General features: G+C 36.7%; 1 protein-coding gene across 1 annotated transcript in view; it reads right to left on the bottom strand.

Moving 5' to 3' along the window:
- Positions 1 to 13,413: 13,413 nt before the first annotated feature.
- The window catches only part of LOC129459807 (zinc finger protein 208-like), a 231,224-nt gene continuing 218,098 nt past the window's right edge, over positions 13,414 to 26,539 (bottom strand). The window contains 1 exon segment of the mRNA XM_055237017.2: positions 13,414 to 16,128. Within this exon segment, the coding sequence (XP_055092992.1) occupies positions 14,766 to 16,128 (1,363 nt within the window). The 3' untranslated portion in view covers positions 13,414 to 14,765.

Genomic DNA, 26,539 nt, shown 5'->3' with positions numbered 1-26,539 from the left:
TGTGGTGGCTCACGCCTGTAATCCCAGCACTTTGGGAGGCCAAGGCAGGCGGATCATGAGGTCAGGAGATCGAGACCACCCTGGCCAAGACAGTGAAACCCCATCTCTACTAAAAATACAAAACATTAGCCGGGCATGGTGGCGGGCATCTGTAGTCCCAGCTACTTGGGAGGCTGAGGCAAGAGAATGGCATGAACCTGGGAGATGGAGCCTGCAGTGAGCCGAGATCAAGCCACTGCACTCCAGCCTGGGCAACAGAACAAGACTCCGACTCAAAAAAAAAAAAAGATACCTATACTTGCATGTTTACTGCAGCATGCTCACAATAGCAAACCATATATACAAGAAAAGTTATTAAAAATATATAGGAAATTCAAAGTAGAGGCAAGTATAATAATAACAATTATAATCCACCTGAAAATGGTCAAAAGACTCAAAAAATATTTTGCCAACAAATATATACAAGTGACCAATAGATATATAAAAAAGTGCTCAATATCACCTACCAACAGGCAATTGCAAATGAAAACAATGACGAACTATCATTTCAAATCTGTTAGGATTGCTAATATCAAAATGAAAAAATAGAGAAATAACAAGTAATATCTGTCATTAATGTTCCTAAGATTTCTGAAACAAATCTTAATATCACCACTGCTCTCACACATTTCAGACATGATGGGAAAAGAAAACTTAAGAAATAATCTTATATGCAGCTCCTCAAAAATAATCAAGAGGCATTCTTATATCCCCCCAAAGCAATGGAACAACAGGAATAACATGTGATACCTTATAAGCCATAAAGAGGACCTTAGCTCTCACAACACCCTCAAAGGAAAATCACTAAATAGGAAGTGGAGCCCTCAGAGAATTTAAGGGTATGGAATAAAAGATGTTCCTATTTGAGAGCTACAGAAAAAAAAATGACTTTCTAGGAAATATTTCCATTGAAGCAGAGCAATCCATACCACATTTTAAGGTCTGGAATTCTTTGACCTTTGTACCTCTCGTCTCTGTTATCTACTTCATTCATGCTTAGCTATCTGAGTATTTGACTACTGTCTCATATCTCTTCACATTCTAGGGCTCTTTTATTTGCTTAAAGCAGGAGATCAGATCAAGGTTAGAGACACCAAGGCCTGTTTTGTTAGAAAAAGAGTAATATGACTTGCTGGGATTCTCCAGTTACCAACCTAATACTCTGTTCAGTAGAGAGGAGAGAATATTATGAAGGATTCTAGAAATTTAATTCCAAAATACTGTTTTCTGACAGAATATTTAGGTTAAAATATTTAATATGTATTTTACATTTCTGGATCCTTAGCTCTACTATTCAATACTATTGAATTTAAAATTGGTGATGAATATTGGATTTTAATACTTGGGGAAAATACTTTATGCCACTGAATTTCTAGAATTATCATTAATCTAGAGTGAAAGATACAGTTTAGCTCAAGAAAGGGGAAGTTTCCTGTTAAGATATAACATCTTGAAAATTTTCTTTTCTATTCCAATAACTTCAAGTTTTCCTTAATTGTACTGATCTAAAAATAATGTATGCAGAGCAAAAACTCCCAAAATCATTCTACAAAGGGATAAAATAGAAACCTTAATGTATATTAGGAAATCTGGGGAAAAATTATTCTCACCTAAAGAGACCAGCTTTCTGTAGTTCTCTAACACTGCATCTCTATACAAATTTCACCGAGCAGGATTCAGACACACCCACTCCTCCTGAGAGAATTCTATGGCCACAGCCTTGAATATCAACATTTTCTAAAAAACCCCAAACACCCACACATATTTAGCAAGTGGCCATGGGCAGAATTGTTAATTTTACTCTACGTGTTTTAGAGTTAAGAGAACTGGCTCTGTTTTACATGAGACCGAAATTATCCAGTAAAATATTATTTAATAGAGAAACCTTCTCTAATGTGTTCCATCATCCTGAAGAAAGAGAATAAGATCCACAAAACCAGGGTAGGTACTATACTTTTCTGATGATACAGCATAAAATGTATGGCATAAACACAAACATATACAGTTTTGAGTGCCATATTTACATTATACAGAGTAAACTGTGTATAGTTCCCATATGGAGAAGTCACAGGACATTAGGAGGTACCTCTCAAATTTTAATGCATACATCAATAAAGTGGAGATTTTGTTAAAATACGTATTCTAACTCAAGAGATCTGGGATGAGACCTGAGTTACTGCATTGCTAACGAATTCACCAATGATGTCAATGATTCTAGCTTAAGGAAAATACTTTGTAAAACATCCAGTAAGTGACTGGACCTGGGTTTTATCCCAGTGTATATGACCAGTAAAAAAAAAGATGACACCCTTCATTTTCCAAAGCAAGGTATAAACAAAGAGAAACTATTAAGAAAAGGAATGTAAGAAAAATGGATGTGCTGTGGTCAAGAATAAGCTGAGGTAAACATCTGATTCAGCATGACTCAGTGAGTTTGGAGCACACATGCACAATTCTACTCATTATGTAACCTGGTTGTGTAAGCTCATATTTGGCTCTCAGCCACTATTATGTGTTAGGAGTACACAGAAAGGTGGACAGGAGAGGGAGAGAGAGTAAAGCTGCTGACTCTGTACACAGGGCTCATGACCAGGCTTGTGCCCAGAGAGAGAATAAAGCCATGTCAAAACTCCCCACCATTCCTCGATTGTTTTTCCAGCAACCCACCACTCACCCACCCACTCCCGTCAGACCTCAGCTTGGACTGGAACCTGACACTTGGTGTAACAGGGGATTTTTCAGATTAAATGTGATTGTTTATTCACATCAGTCAGAAAGTCTCTCCAAAGTAACTGTGAATAATACAGTTCTTATAAAGTAACTTTAGAGTGAAGAAATCCTGGCTGGGAGTGGTGGCTCACACCTGTAATGCCTGCACATTGGGAGGCCAAGGCAGGGGGATCATGATGTCAGAAGTTCAAGACCAGCCTGACCAACATGGTGAAACCCCATCTTTACTAAAAATACAATAATTAGCTGAGCGTGGTGTCTCATGCCTGCAATCCCAGCTACTCAGGAGGCTGAGGCAGGAGAACCACTTGAACCCAGGAGGCAGAGGTTGCAGTGAGCTGAGATCGTGCCATTGCCCTCCAGCTCTGGATGACAGAGCAAGACTCCATCTCGGGGAGGGGGGAAGAAGTCTTTCAGAAAACACATTAACCAAGTGAATAAAATTAATGGGACAGATTGGTATCATGTGCTGATACATATAGGACGATGCAACATGACTGTAAATCAGAATCAGAATCTAATTATGAAAAACATGTTTCATGTAAAGTTCAAGCCACGTATGTTGCCCATGTTTTGTAATTTCTAAGAGTGTATTTAAATACTCTCTGTAGCATTCTAGAAGACACATTTCTTTGAATTACTTCCTTTTCGTATCTTTCTAATTATTCCAGGTTATCCATTCTTTTTTTGGGGGGGGGGGGTGATGCAGTCTACTCTGTCACACAGGCTGGAGTGTAATGGCACAATCTTGGCTCATGGCAACTTTCGCCTCATGGGTTCAAGTAATTCTCCTGCCTGTATCCCAAGTAGCTGGGACTACAGGTACACACCACTTTGACCAGCTAATTTTGTGTGTGTGTGTGTGTGTGTGTGTGTGTGTGTGTGTGTGTGTGTGTGTGTTTAGTAGATACAGGGTTTCACCATGCTGGTCAAGCTGGTCTTGAACTCCTGACCTCATGATCCACCCACCTTGGCCACCCAAAGTGCTGGGATTACAAGTGTGAGCCACCGTGCCCAGACTAATTCTATCCTTTTTGTTTTGAGATGGAGTCTTGCTCTGTCGCCAGGCTGGAGTGCAGTGGCGTGATCTCATCTTATCATCTCACTGCAACCTCTGTCTTTCAGGTTCAAGTGATTCTCCTGCCTCAGCCTTTTGAGTAGCTGGAGTTACAGGTACATGCCAACAAACCCAGAAAATTTTTTTTATTTTTAGCAGAAATGGGGTTTCATCATGTTGGCCAGGATGGTCTCAGTCTCCTGACCTCGTGATCCACCCCCCTCGGCCTCCCAAACTGCTAGGATTACAGGCGTGAGCCACCGCGCCCAGCCAATTCCATCCTTTTTAAGTGTGCATTTAAAAATTATATTCTTCATAGAGCTGATGGAGCATTCAGATGGAACCTAAACAGTGCACTTTTCTCCCTCATTGATATCTGAGGACCCAGCACCATCCCCAACAAGAATGTTTTATATTCCCACCTGCCCAGGCTGATCTGTCAACATAGGGAATACTTTCAATATTTCAGCATATAAACTCAAGGTGAGTATTATTTGTGACATGTAAGAAGCCTGGATGGAGAGAATAAAGACAAGTCTCTGATATACAGGGGAGAATTATTTTAAAGAGGTCCTTTCACTGTCATGAGAAGAAAAGGGAAAAGGTAGTTGAAATAATCTTCTTAGGCAAAAGCATCAGAAGTGGAAATGTAAATGACTGCAATTCTAAACACATGACATTCTAAAAGAAAATGTGGACACAGTTTTTACCTGGGACACACTTATCTGAGAATCTTGAAAATGTGTCTTTAAAGGCATCAGGACAGACCCTCTGAAGGAAGCAGACTGCTCCTGCAGGACCCTGGAGACACTCCAAATACTGTGAGTGCAACTGCAGAAGTGAGAAAGGGAGACCCTCCTCTCCCAAACACACATCCCCACTGGAGAAGCTGAAAGTCTGTTTGTGGGATAATTTCCTGACCACCTGGAGCTGCGTCAAATTTGAGAGCCAAGCTGAGTGAAATACAGGGGTGGAGCACGCAGCAGGGAGGCCCCGGGGGCTCTCTAAATCCCCAAGCAGCCATTCCTGCCTGGCACCACAGGGATCCATCAGGAGGGAGGACAGAGGAGCAGGGGTAAAACTCCAAGTGGAAAGGACTTCCTTAGCTGAACTTCGTAACAATTTCAACGGGGCAAGAAGCCTCCTGCCCAGAACTCAGGGAAAGGCGCGAATCTTGCTTGCAGACTTCACAGGCGGGGAAGAACTAAAGCCCCTTTTTTTCCTGCAACTGGAAGGCAGAAAGCCTTGAGCAATTTTCAAGTCCAACTAGCCTTCCACTTGGAAACAGACTTGGGGTTGTTGTGGGGTACACAGTGGGAGTGAGAATGGCCCTCTGGTTTGCATGGGAGCTGAGTGAGGCCTGTGACTACCCGCTTTCCCCCACTTCCTTGACACCCTGTGTGACTCAGTAAAGACAGCTATAATCCTCCTAGGTACACAACTCCAGTGACCTGGGACTCTCACCCGCATCCCCTACACCAGCCACAGCAAGACCCGCCCAAGGAGAGTCTGAACTCAGACACGCCTAGTGCCCCCTGCATCCAATGGTCCTTCCCTATCCGCCCTGGTAGGGGAAGACAAAGGACATATAATGTTGGGAGTCCTAAGGCCCCACTCACCACCAGTCCCTCTGCACACTACTACCGCTGATGCTTTCTAGGAAGTGTTACCTCCTGGCAGGAGGCCCACTAGCAAAAATAAATAAATATATAAAGCATTAAACCATCAAAACTAAGGACTCCCACAGAGGCCACTGCACCCTTCACCACCTCCACTGGAACAGGCACTGGTATCCATGGCTAAGAGATCCACAGTCGATTTACATCACAGGACTCTGTGCGGACAACCCCAAGTATCAGCCTGGAGCAGGGAAGACTCACTGGGTGGCTAGACCCAGAAGAGAGACACCAATCACTGCAGTTCAGCTCATGGAGAGCCACATCCACAGGAAAAAAGGGAACACCCTGTGGGTCAAAAAATCTAAACAGCTTTCAGCCCTAGACCTTCCCTCTGACAGAGCCTACCTAAGTGAGAAGGAACAGAAAAGCAAACCTGGTAATATGACAAAACAATGTTCATCAACACCCCCCCAAAAAATCACACTAGTTCACCAGCAATAGAACCAAACCAAGAAGAAATCCCTGATTTATCTGAAAAAAAAAAAAAAAAAAAAAAAAAGAAGTCAGGAGGTTAGTTATTAAGCTAATCAGGGAGGGATGGGAGAAAGGCAAAGCCCAACGCAAGGAAATCCAAAAAATCATACAAGAAGTGAAGGGCAAAATATTCAGTGAAATAGATAGCTTAAAAAAAAATTCAGGAAGCATTGAACACAATTTTAGAAATGTGAAATGATCAGGAAAGTCTCAGCAATAAAAATTAACAAGCAGAAGAAAAAATTCTGAGCTCAAAGACAAGGTATTTGAATTAACCCAACCCAACAAAGACAAAACAGAATAAGAAAATATAAACAAAGCTTCCAGGAAGTCTGGAATTATGTTAAATGACCAAACCTAAGAATAATTGGTGTTCCTGAGGAAGAAAACAATTCTAAAAGCTTGGAAAACATATTTGAGGGAATAATCAAGTAAAACTTCTCTGGCCTGACCTAGACATACAAATAAAAGAAGCACAAAAAACACCTGGGAAATTCATAGCAAAAAGATCTTCACCTTAGCACATTGTGATCAGGTTATCCAAAGTTAAGACAAAAAAATCTTAAGAGCTGTGAGACAGAAGAACCAGGTAACCTATAAAGGAACACCTATCAGATTAACAGCAGATTTCTCAGCAGAAACCTTACAAGTTAGAAGGGACTGGGGTCCCGTCTACAGCCTCCTCAAACAAAACAATTATCAGTCAACAATTTTGCATCCAGTGAAACTAAGCATCATATATAAGGAAAGATACAGTCATTTTCAGACAAACAAATGCTGAGAGAATTCACCATTACCAAGCCCCTAATACAAAAACTGCCAAAGGAAACCTTAAATCATAAAACAAATCCTGGAAACACAAACAAACTGAATCTCTTTACAGCATAAATCAAACAGGATTTATAAAACAGAAATACAAGATAAAAAACCAAAATGAAAAACCAAAAAAAAGGCCGGGTGCAGTGGCTCATGCCTGTAATCTCAGCACTTTGGGAGGCCAAGGCGGGCAGATCACAAGGTCAGGAGTTCAAGACCAGCCTGGCCAATATGGTGCATCTCCATCTCTACTAAATACACAAAAATTAGCCAGGCATGGTGGCAGACACCTCTACTCCCAGCTACCTGGGAGGCTGAGGCAGGCAAATTGCTTGAACCTGGGAGGCAGAGGTTACAGTGAACCAAGATGGTGCCACTGCAGTCCAGCTTGGGTGACAGAGTGAGATTCCATCTCAAAAACAAACAAACAAACAAAACCAGAAAAAAAAAAACACAAAACAAAAAAAACACCAAAGTATGCAGGCAACAAAGAGCATAATGAATGCAATGGTACCTCATATTTCAATACTAACATTGAATGTAAATGGCCTAAATGCTCCACTTAAAAGACACAGAAATGCAGAATGGATAAGAACTAACCAATCAACTATCTGCTATCTTCAGGAGACTCACCTAACACATAAGGACTCACATAAACTTAAAGTAAAGGAGTGGAAAAAGGCATTTCATTCAAACGGACACCAAAAACAAGCAGGGGTAGCTATTCTTATATCAGACAAAACAAACTTTAAAGCAACAGTGGTTAAAAGAGACAAAGAGGGACATTATATAATGGTAAATGGCTGGTCCAACAGGAAAACATCACAACCCTAAACATATACCCACCTAATACTGGAGGACCCAAATTTATAAAACAATTGCTAATAGACCTAAGAAATGAGATAGCAACACTATAATAGTGGAGAACTTCAACTCCACTGACAGCACTAGACAGGCCATCAAGACAGAAAGTCAACAAAGAAAGAGTGGATTTAAACTATACCCGGGAAAAAAATGAACTTAACAGATATATACGAAACATTTCATTCAACAACTGCAGAACACACATTCTCCTCAACAGCGCATGGAACTTTCTCCAAGACAGATCATATGATAGGTCATAATACGAGCCTCAAAACATTTAAGAAAACTGAAATTATATCAAGCACTCTCTCAGACCACAGTGGAATAAAACTGGACATCAACTCCCAGAGGAAACTTCAAAACCATGCAAATATATGGAAATTAAATAAGCTGCTCCTGAATAAGCATTGGGGCAAAAACCAAATCAATATGAAAATTAAAAAATTCTTCAAACAGAATGACAATAATGATACAACCTATCAAAACCTCTGGCATACAGCTAAGGTGGTGCTAACAGGAAAGTTCATAGCCCTGAATGCCTACATCAAAAAGTCTGAAAGAGTACAAACAGACAATCTAAGGTCACACCACAAGAAACTAGAGAAACAAGAACAAACCAAACCCAAACCCAGCAGAAAAAAAAGAAAATAACCAAGATCAGAGCAGAACTAAATGAAACTGAAACAAAAAAATACAAAAGATAAATGAAACAAAAAGCTGCTTCTTTGAAAATATAAATAAAATTTATAGACCATTAGCAAGATTAACCAAGAAAAGAGAGAAAATCCAAATCACCTCACTGAGAAATGAAACAGGATATATTATAACTGACACCACTGAAATACAAAAAATTCATTCAAGGCTACTATGAACACCTTTACACACATAAACTACAAAACCTAGAAGAGAAGAATAAATTCCTGTAAAAATACAACCCTCTTAGCTTAAATCAGGAAGAATTAGATACCCTGAACAGACAAATAACAAGCAGTGAGGTTAAAATGGTAATTTAAAAAATTAACAATAAAATGTCCAGGACCAGACGGATTCACAGCAGAATTCTACCAGACATTCAAAGAATTGGTACCAATCTTTTTGACACTATTCCACCAGATAGAGAAAGAAGGAACCCTCTCTAATTCATTCTATGAAGCCAGCATCACCCTAGTATCAAAATCAGGAAAAGACACAACTGAGAAAGAAAACTGCAGGCCAATATCCTTGACAAACATTGATGCTAAAATCCTTAAAAAAAATACTAGCTAACTGAATCCAACAACATGTCAAAAAGATAATCCACCATGATAAAGTGGGTTTCATACCAGGGATGCAGGGATGGTTTGACACACAAGTCAACAAATGTGATACACCACATAAATAGAATTGAAAACAAAAATCACATGATCATCTCAATAGACGCAGAAAAAGCATTTGACAAAATCCAGCATCCCTTTGAAAGTAAAACACTCAGCTTGGCTGGGCGCACGGTGGCTCACACCTGTAATCCCAGCACTTTGGGAGGCTAAGTCAGGCAGATCACCTGAGTTCAGGAGTTCAAGACCAGTCTGACCAATATGATGAAACCTCATCTCTACTAAAAGTGCAAAAATTAGCCAGGCATGATGACATGTGCCTGTAATCTCAGCTACTTGGGAGGCTGGCACAGGAGAATTGTTTGAACCCAGGAGGCGGAGGTTGTGGTGAGCCAAGATCCTGCCATTGCACTCCAGCCTGGGCAAGAAGAGCAAAACTCTGTCAAAAAAAACAAAAAACAAACAAAAAAACACCTCTCAGCAAAGTTGGCATACAAGGAACAGCTTAATGTAATAAAAGCTCTATCTACAACAAACCCACAGCCAACATAATACTGAATGAGGAAAAGTTGAAAGCATTCTCTCTGAGAATGGGAACAAGACTAGGATGCCCACTCTCACCACTCCTCTCTAACATAGTCCTGGACGTCCTCCAAAGCTATCAGAACAGAGAAAGAAATAAAGGGCATCCAAGTCAGTAAACAGGAAGTCAAACTGTTCCTATTTGCTGATGATATGATAATTTACCTTGAAAACCCTAAGGACTCCTCCAGAAGGCTCCTACAGCCGATAAAAGAATTCAGCAAAGTTTCTGGATACAAGATTAATGTACACAAATCAGTAGCTCTTTTATTCACCAACAGCAACCAAATGGAGAATTAAATCAAGAACTCCCCTTTTACAATAGCTGGAAAAAAAAAAACAAAAAACGTAGGAATACACCTAATGAAGGAGTCAAAAGACCTCTAAAAGGAAAGCTACAAAACACTACTGAAAGAAATCATAGATGACACAAATGGAAACACATCCCATGCTCAAGGATGGGTAGAATCAATATTGTGAAAATGAGCCTACTGCCAAAAGCAATCTACAAATTCAGCACAATTCCCATTAAAATACTACCATCATTCTTCACAGAGTTAGAAAAAAAAAAATTCTAAAAATCATATGGAACCAAAAAAGAGCCCACAGAGCCAAAGAAAGACTAAGCAAAAAGAACAAATCTGGAGGCACCACACTACCTGAATTCAAACTATACTATAAAACCATAGTCACCAAAAAAGCATGGTACTGGTACAAAAATAGACACATAGACCAATGGAACAGAGAACTCAGAAACTGAAATAATTACAGCCAAGCGATCTTCAAAAAAGTAAACAAAAACATAAAGCAGGGAAAAGACATCCTTTTCAACAATTGGTGCTGGGATGGTAGCCACATGTAAGAGAATAAAACCAGATCCTCATCTCTCACCTTATAAAAAAAATCAACTCAAGATGCATTAAGGACTTAAACCTAAGACCTGAAATTATAAAAATTCTGGAAGATAACAACGGAAAAACCCTTCTAGGCATTGGCTAGGCAAAAATTTCATGACCAAAAACCCAAAAGCAAATGCAGTATAAACAAAGATAAATAGCTAGGACCTAACTAAAGAGCTTTTGCATGGCAAAAGGAACAGTAAGCAGAGTAAACAGACAACTCACAGAGTGGGAGAAAATCTTCACAATCTATACATCTGACAAAGGACTAATATCCAGAATCTACAAGGAACTCAAACAAATCAGTAAGAAAAAAAAAAAAATCAAAAACCGTGCTAAGGACATGAATAGACAATTTTCTAAAGAAGATATACAAATGGACAACAAACATATGAAAAAATGCTCAACATCACTAATGATCGGGGAAATGAAAATCAAAACCACAATGCAATACCACCTTATTCTTGCAAGAATGGTCATAATCAAAAGATCAAAAAACTGGAGTTGTTGGCAGGGATGAGGTGATTAGAGAACACTTTGTAAAAAGTAAAGTAGAGGTTCCTCTTCAAAGATTCCCCACCCCCATCTAATTAGGAATAAATTGTAACTTTTCTTAGAGGCAAAATTTATTCAAATACCTGTGCTTCTAAATATTTGCCCTGGCATGCTTATACTGGTCCAAGCAAGCATTAGGTCATAGCCTGTTCCTCTTCCTTATTTAAAAGTGGTTTTACCTTTCTCAGCATTCCACAAGTTACTTACTCCTTTCTTTGTTCTCCTTTACCTTTGCCTCTTTTAAAAAGTTCTAAGTTGCTAGCCAATTGGGCTAAATACAGAATGTGAGGTCCCATTCCAGCCAATGGAAATCGGACACAGCAATAGGGTGGATGCGTCAGGTTATAAATGACCCTCTCTCCTTTGTTCATTGTACTCTCGTGGCAAAACTGCTGACGAGTGTACACTTTCTGCAGGAAGTAAAAATGGCCTTACTAAATAAATTAAATTTATGTTCAAGTGCTATTTCTTTATGGCACTGAGGAAAAAACATTTCAAACAACTTTACACTGCTTGTGGGAATGTAAACTAGTACAGCTGCTATGAAAAACAGTGTGGATATTCCTTAAAGAGCTAAAAGTAGAACTACCGTTTGATCCAGCAATCCCACTACTGGGTATCTATCCAAGAAAAACTAGTAATTATTTGAAAAAGATACTTGCACAAGCATGTTTCTAGCAGCACAATTCACAACTAAAAAAATCATAGAACCAACTGAAATGCCCATCAATCAACGAGTGGATACACACACACACACACACACACACACACACACACACACACACACAGGAATACTACTCAGCCACAAAAAAGGAATGAATTAACAGCATTTGCTATGACCTGGATGAGACTGGAGACTGTTATTCTAAGTGAAGTAACTCAGGAATGGAAAACCAAACATCGTACGTTCTCACTGTTACGTGAGAGATAAGCTATGAGGACACAAAAGCACAAGAATTATACAGTGAACTTTGGGGACTTGAGGGGAAGAGTGGGAGTGGGGAGAGATAAAAGACAACTTATACGGTGAAGTGTATCCTGCTCAGATGATGGGTGCACCAGGATGTCACAGATCACCACTTAAGTACTTACTCATCTAACCAAATACCACATGTACTCCAATAACTTATCAAACAACAAAATTTAAAAAAAATTATTCTTATAATTACAGACCAGCTCACATAATGAATACTTCAAAAACTATTACACAGGCTGGGCGTGGTGGCTCATGCCTGTAATCCCAGCATTTTCAGAGGCCAAGGTGGGTGGATCACCTAATGTCAGCTGAAGACCAGCCTGACCAACATGGTGAAACCTCATCTCTACTAAAAATACAAAAATTAGCTGGATGTGGTGGCGGGCACCTGTAATCCCAGCTACTTGGGCGGCTGAGGCAGGAGAATTGCTTGAACCTAAAAGGCAGAGGTTACAGTGAGCCAAGATCACACTATTGAACTTCAGCCTGGGTGATAGAGCAGGACTCCGTCTCAAAAATAAATAAACAAATAATTAACAAAAAAAGAAAGTTATGGGTCTAGCATGAGTACCAGTCAAGTTAAAACATAGAATTTGCATGGGGAGATTCTGAATCATAAGCCCAAAGACTGTACAGTAATAAATTCAATACAAAGCAAATAGCATAGATTTGGTTTCAGCATTTTTGAAAATTTTTGTTTTCTAGTAAATTAGACACCTTATTATCTTATGAAAATAATTTATTTTGTTTGAATATTTCTTTTAGCTGCTAAAAATAGTTTCAAACTTATACTCACACAAACATACTTACTCCATAATTTATTTATACCTAAGGTTTAATAGATGTATATATTTAATTTTATGTAAATCAATTCTAGAGTCCATATGTGCTTGCAGGCAAAGGCCACATGTTCAGAGAAAAATATATTAAAATTTTTAAAAATATTCAGAACTCAGAAATGTATAGATTTTACATGTTTCTATAAAATTTTTTATTACGACCATAAAAACGACCCTGTTATCAATAACATTGCAAATTTAAAAATAACTGAAAGTGTAGAATTGAATTGCTTGTAATAAAAAGAATAAATGCTAGAGGTAATGGATATCTCATTTCCTCTAATGTGATTATTATATCGAGTATGCCTGAATCAAAATATACCATATATGGCATATATATGTACACATATTATGTATCCACAAAAATTAAGAAAAATAAATTTAAATGTGAAAATAAGAATAAAAATTTAACCTATAGGAACAATATTCTTTAACTTATTGGCAATTTAAAGCCACTGGCAAAAAAGATTGCTAGAGATGTCAGTCCATTATCTTACCAAATAGTGTATTGTTACCATCTTTTACCTACACCCTTGAGTAAGGGAATAGGTTAAAGTTAGTGGCATAAGAACACTTCATTGAATTCACAATAGTATTTAACATGTTAAAAATGTTTAATTGAAAAGCTAAGTTCACACATAATTTATAATTTAAAAATAGACTGCATGTTATTCCATAGAAGTACAATTAATAAAATAACATATGGCTAACTTAATTTTAACTAAAGAATGTTTTTCATTCATAATGCAGAGAAATATTATTCTGAACACCTACCTCATGCATCACTCAATATTATAAGTTAACCACAAAAAGCCTACCTAAATTTTCCTCATGCATCTTACATTTTTATGTCCGTATCTTTTCATAGAAAAGGTCATAAATAATGCCTACCTAATAAAAAAGAATCTCATATCTTTTGTGCAGCAACAATTAGTCACATGCTTTCACATGTGAATACACCAGGAATGATGAAACAGCATGAGTTGAACACATTATTCATTTTTAAAAAAATCTGTATTTTCAAAAAAAAAGTACTTTGAATGCAGTTATAACCCTCCCAAAAATATTCTACTTTTTGAAGTTGTACACAAATGTTTAGAAAAATTTTAGTTTGTATTATTTTCCATACTCAGCACTCTGATTTACTGTAATGTCTAAAGCTTGAGTGGCCCTAGATATTTCTACTGTGAACTATTCCCTGATATTTACATGGACCTAATTTTGGATTGAATATCTTTCATATTTGATGTATCTGCAAAAATATATTTTAGTATGAACACTTTGGTGTTTTATACTTCATATTCTTGAAAAAATGTTGTTCCAAATTCATTACACTTGCAGGGTTTTCTTCAATATAAACTCCCTGATGTTCAACAAAATTTTAACAACTGCCTGAGGGTTTTTCTCTAGTATAAAATGTATACAATAAAATCTGTGGTACAAGATATTACAATCCTCTTCATATGTGTAATGCTTTTTCAAAATAAATGCTCTTCTATACTTTAAAGACATATCTTCTGATAGATCTTCTGAGAGTAATTAGACTTTTAATGCTTTTATTTACTATGAACGCTACGATTTTGAGTAAGATGTGAGCAGGTATTAATGGCTTTTTTACTTTGCCTATATTTGTACATTTGTTCTCAAGTATGAATGCTTTCCTGTGCAATAAGATGTGAGCATTGTCGAAGCTTGGCCACATTGTTCACACTGGTAGTTTTCTCCAGTATGAATTATCTTACCTAAAATCAAGAGTGACAATCATTTAAAGGCTTTTTCACATTCTTCACATTTCTAGGATTTTTCAGCTGAATGATTTTCTTTAAAGTTTGAGGTACTGTCAAAAGCATTAGCGCCTCTCTCACGTTTGTAGTTTCTCTCCAGTATGAATAATCTTATATCTATTAAGAATTGAGGGCTTTTTTTGGCTTTGGCACATTATTCATACTTGTAAGATTTCTCTCCAATGAGTTATCTTATCTGTGGTGAGGTGTGAGGACCGGTTAAAGGCTTTGCCAAATTTTTCCCATTTGTAGGGTTGCTCTCCAGTATGAATTCTCTTATGTTTAGTTAGGGTTGAGGACCAGAAAAATGCTTTGCCACATTCTTCACATTTGTAGGGTTTTACTCCAGTATGAATTACCTTATGTTTAGTAAAAGTTGAAGACCGGTTAAAAGATTTGCCACATTCTTCACATTTATAGGGTTTCTCTCCAGTATGAATTCTCTTATGGTTAGTAAGGATTGAAGACTGCTTAAAGGCTTTGCCACATTTTTCACATTTGTAGGGTTTCTCTTCAGTATGAATTATCTTATGTTTAGTAAGAGTTGAGGACCAGTTAAAGGCTTTGCCACATTCTTCACATTTGTAGGGTTTCTCTCCAGTATGAATTATCTTATGTGTAGTAAGGGTTGAGGATTGGCTAAAAGCTTTGCCACATTCTTCACATTTGTAGGGTTTCTCTCCAGTGTGCATCCTCTTATGTCTAGTTAGGGTTGAGGACCATATAAATGCCTTGCCACACTCTTCACATTTGTAGGGTTTCTCTCTAGTATGAATTCTCTTATGTTTAGTAAGGGTTGAGGACCAGATAAATGCTTTGCCACATTCTTCACACTTGTAAGGTTTCTCTCCAGTATGAATTACCTTATGTGTAGTAAGATTTGAAGATCGATTAAAACCTTTGCCACATTCTTCACATTTGTAGAGTTTCTCTCCAACATGAATTATTTTATGGGTAGTAAGAGTTGAGAGTTGCTTAAAAGCTTTGCCACATTCTAAACATTTGTAGCGTTTCTCTCCAGTATGAATTGTCTTATGTGTATTAAGGGTTGAGGATTGGCTAAAAGCTTTGTCACATTCTTCACATTTGTAGGGTTTCTCTCCAGTGTGCATCCTCTTATGTCTAGTTAGGGTTGAGGACCATATAAATGCTTTGCCACATTCTTCACACTTGTAGGGTTTCTTTCTAGTATGAATTTTCTTATGCTCAGTAAGGGTTGAGGACCAGACAAATACTTTGCCACATTCTTCACACTTGTAAGGTTTCTCTCCAGTATGAATTGTCTTATGTGTAGTAAGATTTGAGGATCGATTAAAAGCTTCACCACATTCTTCACATTTGTAGAGTTTCTCTCCAGCATGAATTATTTCATGTGTAGTAAGGGTTGAGAGTTGCTTAGGAGATTTGCTATATTCTTCACATTTGTAAGGTTTCTCTTCAGTATAAATTTTCCTATGATTAGTAAGGGTTGAGGACCAATTAAAGGTTTTTCCACATTCTTTACATTTGTAGGACTTCTCTCTATGATAAATGCTTTTATGCTGGGTTTTGTGTGAAAGCATGCAAAATGATTTGACACAATTTTTACATTTGAAAGGTTTCTTTCTAGTATGCCTTATCTTATGTCTGTTTAAATTTATAAATTTATAAAGGACTTTCAAATATTTACTACATTGAGATGCTTTGCCCTGGGTAGTTGTGAAACACTGGTTAAGTCCATTATAACCTTCTTTGTGTACCTTACACTCATCCACACTTTTACAACCTTTTCTTAACTGTAAATTCTCATGTCCATATTTTTCATATCTTCTCAGTATTGCTTTTTGAAAAGAATCTTCCATGCCCTGCTCTGGCCAGAGGTCTTGAGCAAAATGAGGACATATACCTGAAAAAAAATTAAAAATAATAAATTACTCCACTTACTAGACTCACATGAATATAGTTTAAAAATCTTACCTATAAAATTATACAAACTACATAAACAAGATGGCATTGCAAAATACCACAGGCCCTAATTCTTTCATAGACATAAATGTAACAAAAACATACAGACCAAAATACATCTGTGGAAAATTCATAAATGATTTAAGTGTGTGCAGTGTCCCACGTAAGCACAATGCAAAAAAACACACAGAAGAAAAAGAAAAGTCTGTTAAATTTACCCAACAAATATTTTCCTGGTTCCCACTATAACATAGTGTCTTTACAAGTAAATTGCCAACTCTTGGTTTCTGTTTTAAAAGAAAGGTAAAATACTGGCACAATCTGTCATTTCTGGCTTTTAGGGTTTTTTCCTGACACTGGTTTCTGTCTCTCATGACATAAAGTACTGAAAGAAATGGTGGTATATTTTGGAATCAGAGTTTGACTCTGCTGAGACCAAAGAAAAATGTTACAGCAGCAGAGAGACTGCAGTACCACAGAAATGGAACAAGTGTAGCAAGTGATGACTGACACTACAAATTAACATGAGTAAACTCTCTTAACTAAAGAATAAACATAAAATTTCAGACAACACATATCCTAAGAACATGTTTAAGAAACTCTCATAATCACCAGCCAAGACAATCGTTTTCAGAATATGCCAGGACAAAGCTACATTATAAAGATTTTGACAAGTAGCTTTTTTTAATGTCCAAATCTCAATCAAGGATTATAATATATACAAAATAGGACAATACAATCCCACCAAAAATATCACAAAATTTTCTGAAAGAAACCATAAAAAAGATGTATACATTAATTTTAATAATTGGTAATAAACTGAATAATACTGATTAAAACAGGAACAGAAACGACTACGGAAAATGAGATAAATGAGGGCAAGAATAAAAAATATTTAAGGTATCAAAAAACAGAAACTGTGGAGATAAAATATACACAAAAAAACTGACAGATCCTAAAAGTAAAAAAAAAAAAAAAAAAAGATGTAAAAATAAAAAAGCTCAACAAACTAGAATAACAAAAAGATATTTATAACAAACACATACATAAGCACAGTTTCAAAAGTCACAGACAAAAAGATTACCTTTGAAGCTGCAAGACAAAACTGATGTGCCAGGCCAGGCACGGTGGCTCACACCTGTAATCCAGGCATTTTGGAAGGCCAAGGTGGGCTGATCACCTGAGGTCAGGAGTTTGGGACCAACCTGACCAACATGGCGAAACACCATCTCTACTAAAACTAAAAATTAGCCAGGCTTGGTGGTGCATGCCTGTAATCCCAGCTACTCAGGAGGCTGAGGCTGAAGAACCACTTGAACCCAGGAAGTGGAGGTTGCTGTGAGCTCAGGTCATACCACTACACTCAAGCCTGGCTGGGGGATACAGTGAGACTCTGTCTCCAAAAAAAAAAAAAAAAAAAGAAAAGAAAGTGATGTGCCATTTACAAACATACTCTTATGAGATAATCAGTGAACTATTAACAAAAATTTTGCAGGCCATAAGGGAACTCTGTGATGTAGCCATGAAAAAAATTGTGAAAAAAAAGCTTTAATTAATTGAGAATAATATCATCAGCGAATCTGTCCTGCCAAATAAAAAAAGTAAAAACTTTTAAAGTAACCAAATTCTAAAAAAGTATATTGGAAGTGCATATGCCCTACATATAAAAGGTGCTGAAAACAGTTCCTTCTACTGAAAATAACATGATTCAAATATAAACACAGAATCATATAAAAATACATGATTTTCTGGGAAAAATATGCAAATACACAAAAGTCAAATTTCTTAGCATTACCCTAGTGGTGCAGAAAACATTTTTAATTATTCTCTGAAATTTGAAGGTTAAAAGCATAGAAAACATTACAAATATTCATTAATGAATATACAATGTAAAAAGATACAATTAACAACATCAGTGACAATTTGAGGGAAGGTATAAAAAGAACAAATTTTTGTATGCAACTTAAGTTTCTTTATTTAGCAGATTAAAATATGTTGTTGTATCTTTTAGAGGTTATATGTAATTCCCAACGTACCACAAAAATATTTGTATAAATACACAAAACAAAATAAGTCAAAGCCTATCAATACAACTATCAAAAAGACACAAAGAAAGATGGAAAGAGAATAAAAGACAAAGATGCAAGAATCAAATAAAATACTTAATAAAATAACAGTACGTCTTTCTATTTCAGAAAATTATTTAAACATATATAAAATTAACTTTTAAACTCAGACATACTTTCAATAAAGTTTTATTAAAATATTTTAAAAACTGAGATTCATCTTGCCTTTCTACAAGAGTCAGTTGAAATCTAATGATAAAAAAAGACTGGAAGAGGCAGGAAGAAAGTAGACATTCCATGCAAATATTAATCAAATGAGAGCAGAAACAGTCAAAATAATCTTACACAAGCTACATCTTAAGTCAAAAATTATAATATTTTATAAAATGTACTTGAAATTTAAACTCCAAAGAAATAAAGGACATCAAAAAATAATAGATTCATTCACTGGGAACCTATGAAAAATTTGTGTATATTTGTGTGTGTGTATGTGTCTGTGCACGTGCGCAGGTGTGTGTGTGTGTGTGTGTGTGTCTCACATTAGGGTTCCAAATATATAAAGCAAATATTGACAGAATGGAAGAAACACATACAAAGCAATATAATTATAGCAAGATATTTTAATACCACACTTTCTGTAATAAAAATAAAACAAGAATGTTAATAAGGGAACAGACTACTTAAAGGCAATATAAAACAATTATTCCAAACAGAGTTATGGAGAACACTCCTCAACAACATCAGAATACACACCTTTCTAATTAGCTCATACAACATTTTCCTTGATAAACCACATCTTAAGCCAAAAAGGAAGTCTTACCAAAATTTTTAAAAGTAAACTTCTATGAACTACTTTCTATGAGTAAAATGGAGTACGAGTATAAAACAATAAGACAGAAAAACTGAAAAATTTACAAATATATAGAAATTAAACAACACACCCTTGAGTGTGCTTTTAAACAAAGGCTGAAATAGTTAATATTGTGAAAAGGTCCATCCTGCTCAATGCAACAGACAGACTTAATGCAATGTTTTTCAAATTTCTCATTGCATTTTTGAAGAAACAAGAACAGCAACCCCAAAAGTATATAGAATCTCAAGAGACAATAAAGTACCCAACAATCTTCAAAAAATAAAAGGAACAATGCTGGAGGCATTAAAGTTCTTGATTAAATCACATTACAAAGCTACAGAATTAAAACAATTTGGTATGAGTATAAAGGTGAAAAAGTAGACTAATAGAATGCAGCACATATATAAACTTTCACATACATGGTCATATAAGGAGTCATTTACATAGTCATACTTATTGCAGCATTGTTACTGTAAGCCAATAGGTAAAAGCAATGCAGATTTCTTTCACCAAATCATTCAGTAGATAATTTGAAATATAAAAATTCTGTCTTCAAAAAGCATGAAATATTGTACGAACTATAAAGATAAATGTTGATGGCATTATGCAAAATGAAATGAGCCAGCCACAAAAAGACAGATTTTATAAGATATATGAAGGAGTTACACTCTTAGAAACAATGAACAGACTGGTGTTTGCACAGTGCCATAAAACAGAAAAAATTGGGGCCAGACATGATGGCTCACACCTGTAATCTGAGCACTTTGAGAGACCCAAGTGGGTGGATCACCTAAGGTCAGGAGTTTAAAACCAGCCTGGCCAACATGGTGAAACCTCATCTCTAATAAAAATACAAAAATTAGCCAGGCATGATGGTGGGCACCTGTAATCTGAGCTACTCAGGAGGCTGAGGCATGAGAATCAATTGAACCTGGGAGGTGGAGGTGGCAGTGAGCTGAGATGGCGCCACTGCACTTCAGCCTGGGTGACAGAGCAAGACTCCACCTCAAAAAAGAAAAAAAAAAGAAACAATAATACCCAAAAGAGATACAGTTATGATAGTTTTAAATTATATTCAAATCCAAAAGTGTTTCTCCCACACAAAAATCATATAGATTCATAAATAGGATGTTGAAATTACAAGAATTTTATAACTACTCATCTACACAGGATTAGAAAAACATTCACAAAAAACCTATACAACAAATATACAAAAAACAAACAAACAAAAAAAAACCAAGGGTAGCCGGGTGCAGTGGCTCATGCCTGTAATCCCAGCACTTTAGGAGGCTGAAGAGGGTGGATCATGAGGTCAGGGGTTTGAGACCAGCCCGGCCAATGTGGTAAACTCCGTCTCTACTAAAAATACAAGAATTATCCGGGCGTGGTGGTGGGCACCTGTAATCCCAGCTAACTGGGAGGCTGAGGCAGGAAAATCACTTGAACCTGGAAGGCGGAGGTTGCAGTGAGCCGATATCGTGCCATTACACTCCAGCCTGGTCAACAAGAGCAAAACTCTGTCTCAAAAAAAAAAAAAAAAAAGAAAAAAGAAAAAAAAAGGATAACATTTATACAGGCAAACAAACATAGAGATAATTATACTGGAAAAAGACATATGGCTGATTCATATTTGATTTTGCTCCACATGGTCTTAAATTGTACAAAGTTAAATATTGTCATGCACAATTACGATATATACTAAAAAGTCAAAACACAAATATCAGATGTATGGTGGCATACGCTAGAATATATAACACAAAAATATAAAATTGCAAAACAAAATTAAAACACGAAATGTAAAACTTATTAGATACCATCAAGTAGATCAATATATTCATTAAGGGAATCTTAGAAGAATATGGGAAAAAAATAATACAGTGGTTACTTGAAAAGGTGAGAACTTCCCAAATTTTGATGTAGTAAAAGAAAAAAAAAAATTGTAACCAAGAATATTTGATTTAAATCTATTTCCCTTTAAAAATAAGATGAAAACTGAAAATCTCCAAAATAAAAGTTGAGGGAGTTCATCACCACTAGCACAGTTCTACAAAAAAATGCTACATGATGGCCAGGCACTGTGGCTCATGCCTGTAATCCTGCAGTTTTAGGAGGCCAAAGCTGTCACAACACTAAAGACCAGGAGATTCAGATCAGCCTGAATAATACAGCAAGACTCTGCATATAAAAAAAAGAAATGGGCCAGGCACGGTGGCTCACGCCTGTAATCCCAGCACTTTGGGAGGCCGAGGTGGGCGGATCACGAGGTCAGGAGATCGAGACCATCCTGGCTAACATGGTGAAACCCCGTCTCTACTAAAAATACAAAAAAAAAAACAAATAAAATCAGCCAGGCATGGTAGCAGCCGCCTATAATCCCAGCTACTCGGGAGGCTGAGGCAGGAAAATGGCGTGAACCCGGGAGACAGAGCTTGCAGTGAGCTGAGACTGCGCCACTGCACTCCAGCCTGGGCAACAGAGCAAGACTCTGTCTCAACAACAACAACAACAAAGAAATGCTAAAATGAGTCAATTTTATTTAAAAATAAAATAATACTGGATAGCATCATAAAACCATATATAAAAATAAAGCTCTCTATTAAATGTAAATATACAAATGTAGAAATCTTTACTATCATAATGATGATGCATAAAACCCTTAAAGCTCTTCTGTAGAATATTTAAAACAATAAAAATCTGCATAAATGTTAATACACAAAATAATTTTTAATATTAATAAACTGAAAAATACAGAGGTATAATTTTTATATTCAACTGAAGTTGTCATGAGATTAAAATATATTTTTAATTTTTAGATGTTTTACGTAAACTCCATTTTTAAGAATACGTGGTTTGGCCGTGTCCCAACCCAAGTCTCATCTTTAATTCCCATATGTTGTGGGAGGGATGCGGTAGGAGGTAATTGAATCATGGGGGCAGATCTTTTCTGTGCTGTTCTCATGATAGAGAATAAGTCTCATGAAAGCTGAAGGCTTTATAAGGCAGTTTTCCTGCACAAGCTCTTTCCTTTGTCTGCCACCATGTGAGACATGCCTTTCACTTTCCACCATGATTGTGATGACTCCTCAGTCACAAGAAACTGTGACCAATAAACCTTTCTTTTGTAAATTGCCCAGTCTCAGGTATGTCTTTATCAGCAGCATGAAAACAGACTAATATACAAGATGATTATGAAGATAATATTTATAGAAAGTATGCAAAACAAAATTTAATAAATAATTGAAGCATGTCACTACACAATTAAAATAAAAGTTAAGGCAATAAAATGGTAAATAAGAAAAAACACCACTCAAACACATAAAACAATAGCAATAAAACTAGTAATTTCATTTTAAGAAATAATTTTAAATATAAATTAATTAAACTACTTAATAAAAATAAATGTAATCTCAGGACTTTGGGAGGTTAAAGTGGGCTGATCACTGGATCTCAGAAGTTTGAGACCAACCTCCGCAATGCGGCAAAACCTTGTCTCAACCAAAAATACAAAAAAACCGGCAGGACATGATGCTACACACTTGTAACCCAGCTACCTGAGAGGCTGCAATCAGAGAATCTTCTGAGTTTGGGAGGTTGAGGCTGCTGTGAGCCACAATCACAACACTGCAAACCAGCCTGGTTGAGAGAGTGACACCCTATCTCAAGAACAAACAAATAAGGCCTGGCGTGGTGGCTCACACGTGTAATCCCAGCACTTTGGGAGGCTGAGGCAGGTGGATCACCTGAGGTCAGAGGTTCAAGACCAGCCTAGCCAATATGGTGAAACCCCTTCTCTACTAAAAATACAAAAATTCGCCAGGCATGGTCGCACACACCTGTAGTCCCAGCTGCTTGGGAGGCTGAGACAGGAGAATCGCTTGAACCTAGGAGGCAGAGGTCGCAGTGAGCCGAGACTGTGTCACTGCACTCTAGCCTGGGTGACAGAGTGAGACTTCATCTCAAAAAAAATAAAAAATTAAAAAAATAATAAAGTTTGATTATTTCCTTAAACCATATGTGGAAAAATCTTTTAATCAGACATAAGAAGATAACTTTTTTTTGTTTTTGGAGTCAGTCTCACTCTGTTGCCCAGGTTGGAGTGCAGTGGCATGGTCTCCACTCACTCCAATCTCCGTCTCCTGGATTTAAGTAATTCTCCTGTCTCAGCCTCCCGATTAGCTGGGATTACAGGCACCCACCACCACGCCTGGCTAATTTTTTGTATTTTTAGTAGAAATGAGGTTTCACCATATTGGTCAGGCTGGTCTCAAACTCCTGACCTCATGATCCACCCCCCTCAGCCTCCCAAAGTGCTAGGATTATAGGTGTGAGGTGCCGTTCCAGGCCAGATAACTTCTTCATCATTTAAAAATATATAGGGGAAACACATGACAATAATCTTGGTGCCATTCTCTTAGATACAACATTAAACGCATAAGCAACAAAGAAAAAAGCAAAAATTTAACTATACTACACTTCAAAATTTCCGCACATGTAAGTAAACATTTAAGAGAGGGATAAGGCCTCCTAGAAAATGGGTGAAAATATTTACAAATCACATGTGATAGGAGTCAATATTCAAAAAATATAAACGACCTTTAAAACTAAACAATAAATTTGAATGAATTTATTTAGAAATAGGCAAATAATTGAAATACATTTTCATCAAAAAACACAAATAAAAAAATTTCAAAGGACACACAAAATTTCTAATTTGTAGAGAAATGCATAAAAATCACAATGAAAAAAAAACCCTCACATCCATTTAAACGGCCACTATTAATTTTTTAAAAACACCTAATCTGTTGATGATGCAGTAAAACCCTTGGCCAGGCGAGGTGGCTCACGCCTGTAATCCCAGCACTTTGGGAGGCTGATGCGGGCAGATTTCAAGGTCAGGAGTTCAAGACCAGCCTGACCAACATGGTGAAACTCCATCTGTACTAAAAATACAAAAATTAGCTAGATGTGGTGGCACATGCCTGTAATCCCAGCTAATAAGGAGGCTGAGACAGGAGAATCGCTTGAAACCCGGGAGGCGGAGGTTGTAGTGAGTCAAGATTGTGCCACTGAGCTCCAGCCTGGGTGACAAAGGGAGATTCCATCTCAAAAAAAAAAAAAAAGAAACCCATGTGGATTGTTGGTGGAAAACAAGGATGCACATATTATTTTATAATGTTATACATGTACTTCAAATAACTAAAAATAAAATTATCAAATACAGCAATTACCTTTATGAATCTATATCTAAAATATGCAACAAAAGACCTTGAAGACATGTTTGATAGAATGGAATATTATTCAGCCTTAAAAAAAAATCTTGTCACATTTAAAGATACACTTTGAGAATATTATGTCCACTGAAATAAACCAGTAACCAAATGATGGATGTTATGATTTTACTTATATGAAATATATAAAATAGTCACACTCATAAAAACAGAAGGTGGAAGGGTGTTTGTCAAGGGCTAGAGAGAGAATAAAACAGGTAAATGTTATTTAAAGGATATTGAGTTTTAGTTTTACAAGATGTAAAATTTCTAGAAGTCTTTTGCATAACGATGTGAATATAGTTAACATGCCTGAAATATACAGGGTTTTTTTTTTTTGGAAACAGGGTCTCAATCTGTCACCCAAGCTTGAATGCAATGACACAGTTATGGCTCACTGCAGCCTCACAATCCCAGGCTCAAGTAATCCTGCCCCTCAATCTCTCAAGTAGCTGGGACCACAGGTGTACACCACCATGCCTGGCTATTTCTTAGAAAAAAAATGTTTGTAGAGAGGGTGTCTCCACATTTTGCCCAGGTTTGTATCAAACTTTTGGGCTCAAGCAATCTTCCTGTCCTGGCCTCTCAAAATCCTGGTTTTAAAGATGTGAGCCACCACCATGCCTGGCCCTGAAATGTACATTTAAATAGATTTAAGATGGTAAATTATATGTTAAGTGTTTTTACAACAAATATTTTTTTAAAAACTGGAAAAAATACAGAATTATACATCTTTTTAAAAATTACCTTCAAATCACAAAAGTGTTTTTCTCACACAAAATACATATTTATCATTAAACACATGGTGAAAATAAGACTATTTCCAAGGCTACTCACTTAGACAAGATAAAACCAACACTGAAAATGAGTTAAGAGGCTGGGCACGGTGGCTCATGCCTGTAATCCCAGCACTTTGGGAGGCCAAGGCAAGCAGATCACCTGACGTCAGGAGTTCGAGACCAGTCTGACCAACATGGCAAACCCCGTCTCTACTAAAAAAAAAAATACAAAATTAGCCTGGGATGGTGACACACACCTGTAATCCCAGCTACTCAGGAGGCTGAGGCTAGAGAATCACTTAAACCCGAGGGGTGGAGGAGGCTGCAGTGAGCCAACATCACATGCACTGTACTCCAGCCTCGGCAACAAAAGCAAAACTGTCTCAAAAAAAAAAAAAAAAGGAAAAAGAAAAAAGAAAAAGAAAATGAGCTAACAAAGAATATATACAAGTAAACTATAACCAAATTTGGGTCATATTTGTAGACATAAACACACACATATAGATAATCTGACTATGACAGACATATGGCTCATTTATCTTTTAATTAAACCCGACAGTGACTTAAAGTATACAAACAGAATTGCCAATTGTCTAAAATTATACTGCATGAAATCAATAGACACAATAAACTGATATTAAGAAACTTGCACTTAAAAAACACACTAATATAGAACTGCAAGATAATAATGAAAGAAATGTTTACTCATAAAATCTAGTTGGCAACATTAATGTACATTAACAAACAATTCGTCTAGATAACTGCAATGTTTGACTGTAACTGCATTCAGGGAAGGCAGGTGTTTTAAATTAATGGCATCTATTATATAGCAATAAAATTTCAGAGTAAATGCAGTAAAATCATAATTAGGAGATGCTAATGAGAAACTTTCAATAGATAAGCATTTAAAAGAAACTAGTCTCAATTTTTATGTTTTAAATACATGTTATTTTACACAAAACTACTGTAATCCAAGTTTAGAAGCAAAGAATTGTCTTGCATTGCTAAATTATGTATATATTT

This window comes from Symphalangus syndactylus, chromosome 13, assembly GCF_028878055.3.
Source record: "Symphalangus syndactylus isolate Jambi chromosome 13, NHGRI_mSymSyn1-v2.1_pri, whole genome shotgun sequence".
Classification (NCBI taxonomy): Eukaryota; Metazoa; Chordata; class Mammalia; order Primates; family Hylobatidae; genus Symphalangus; species Symphalangus syndactylus.
This window is presented reverse-complemented; position numbering and strand designations above follow the sequence as displayed.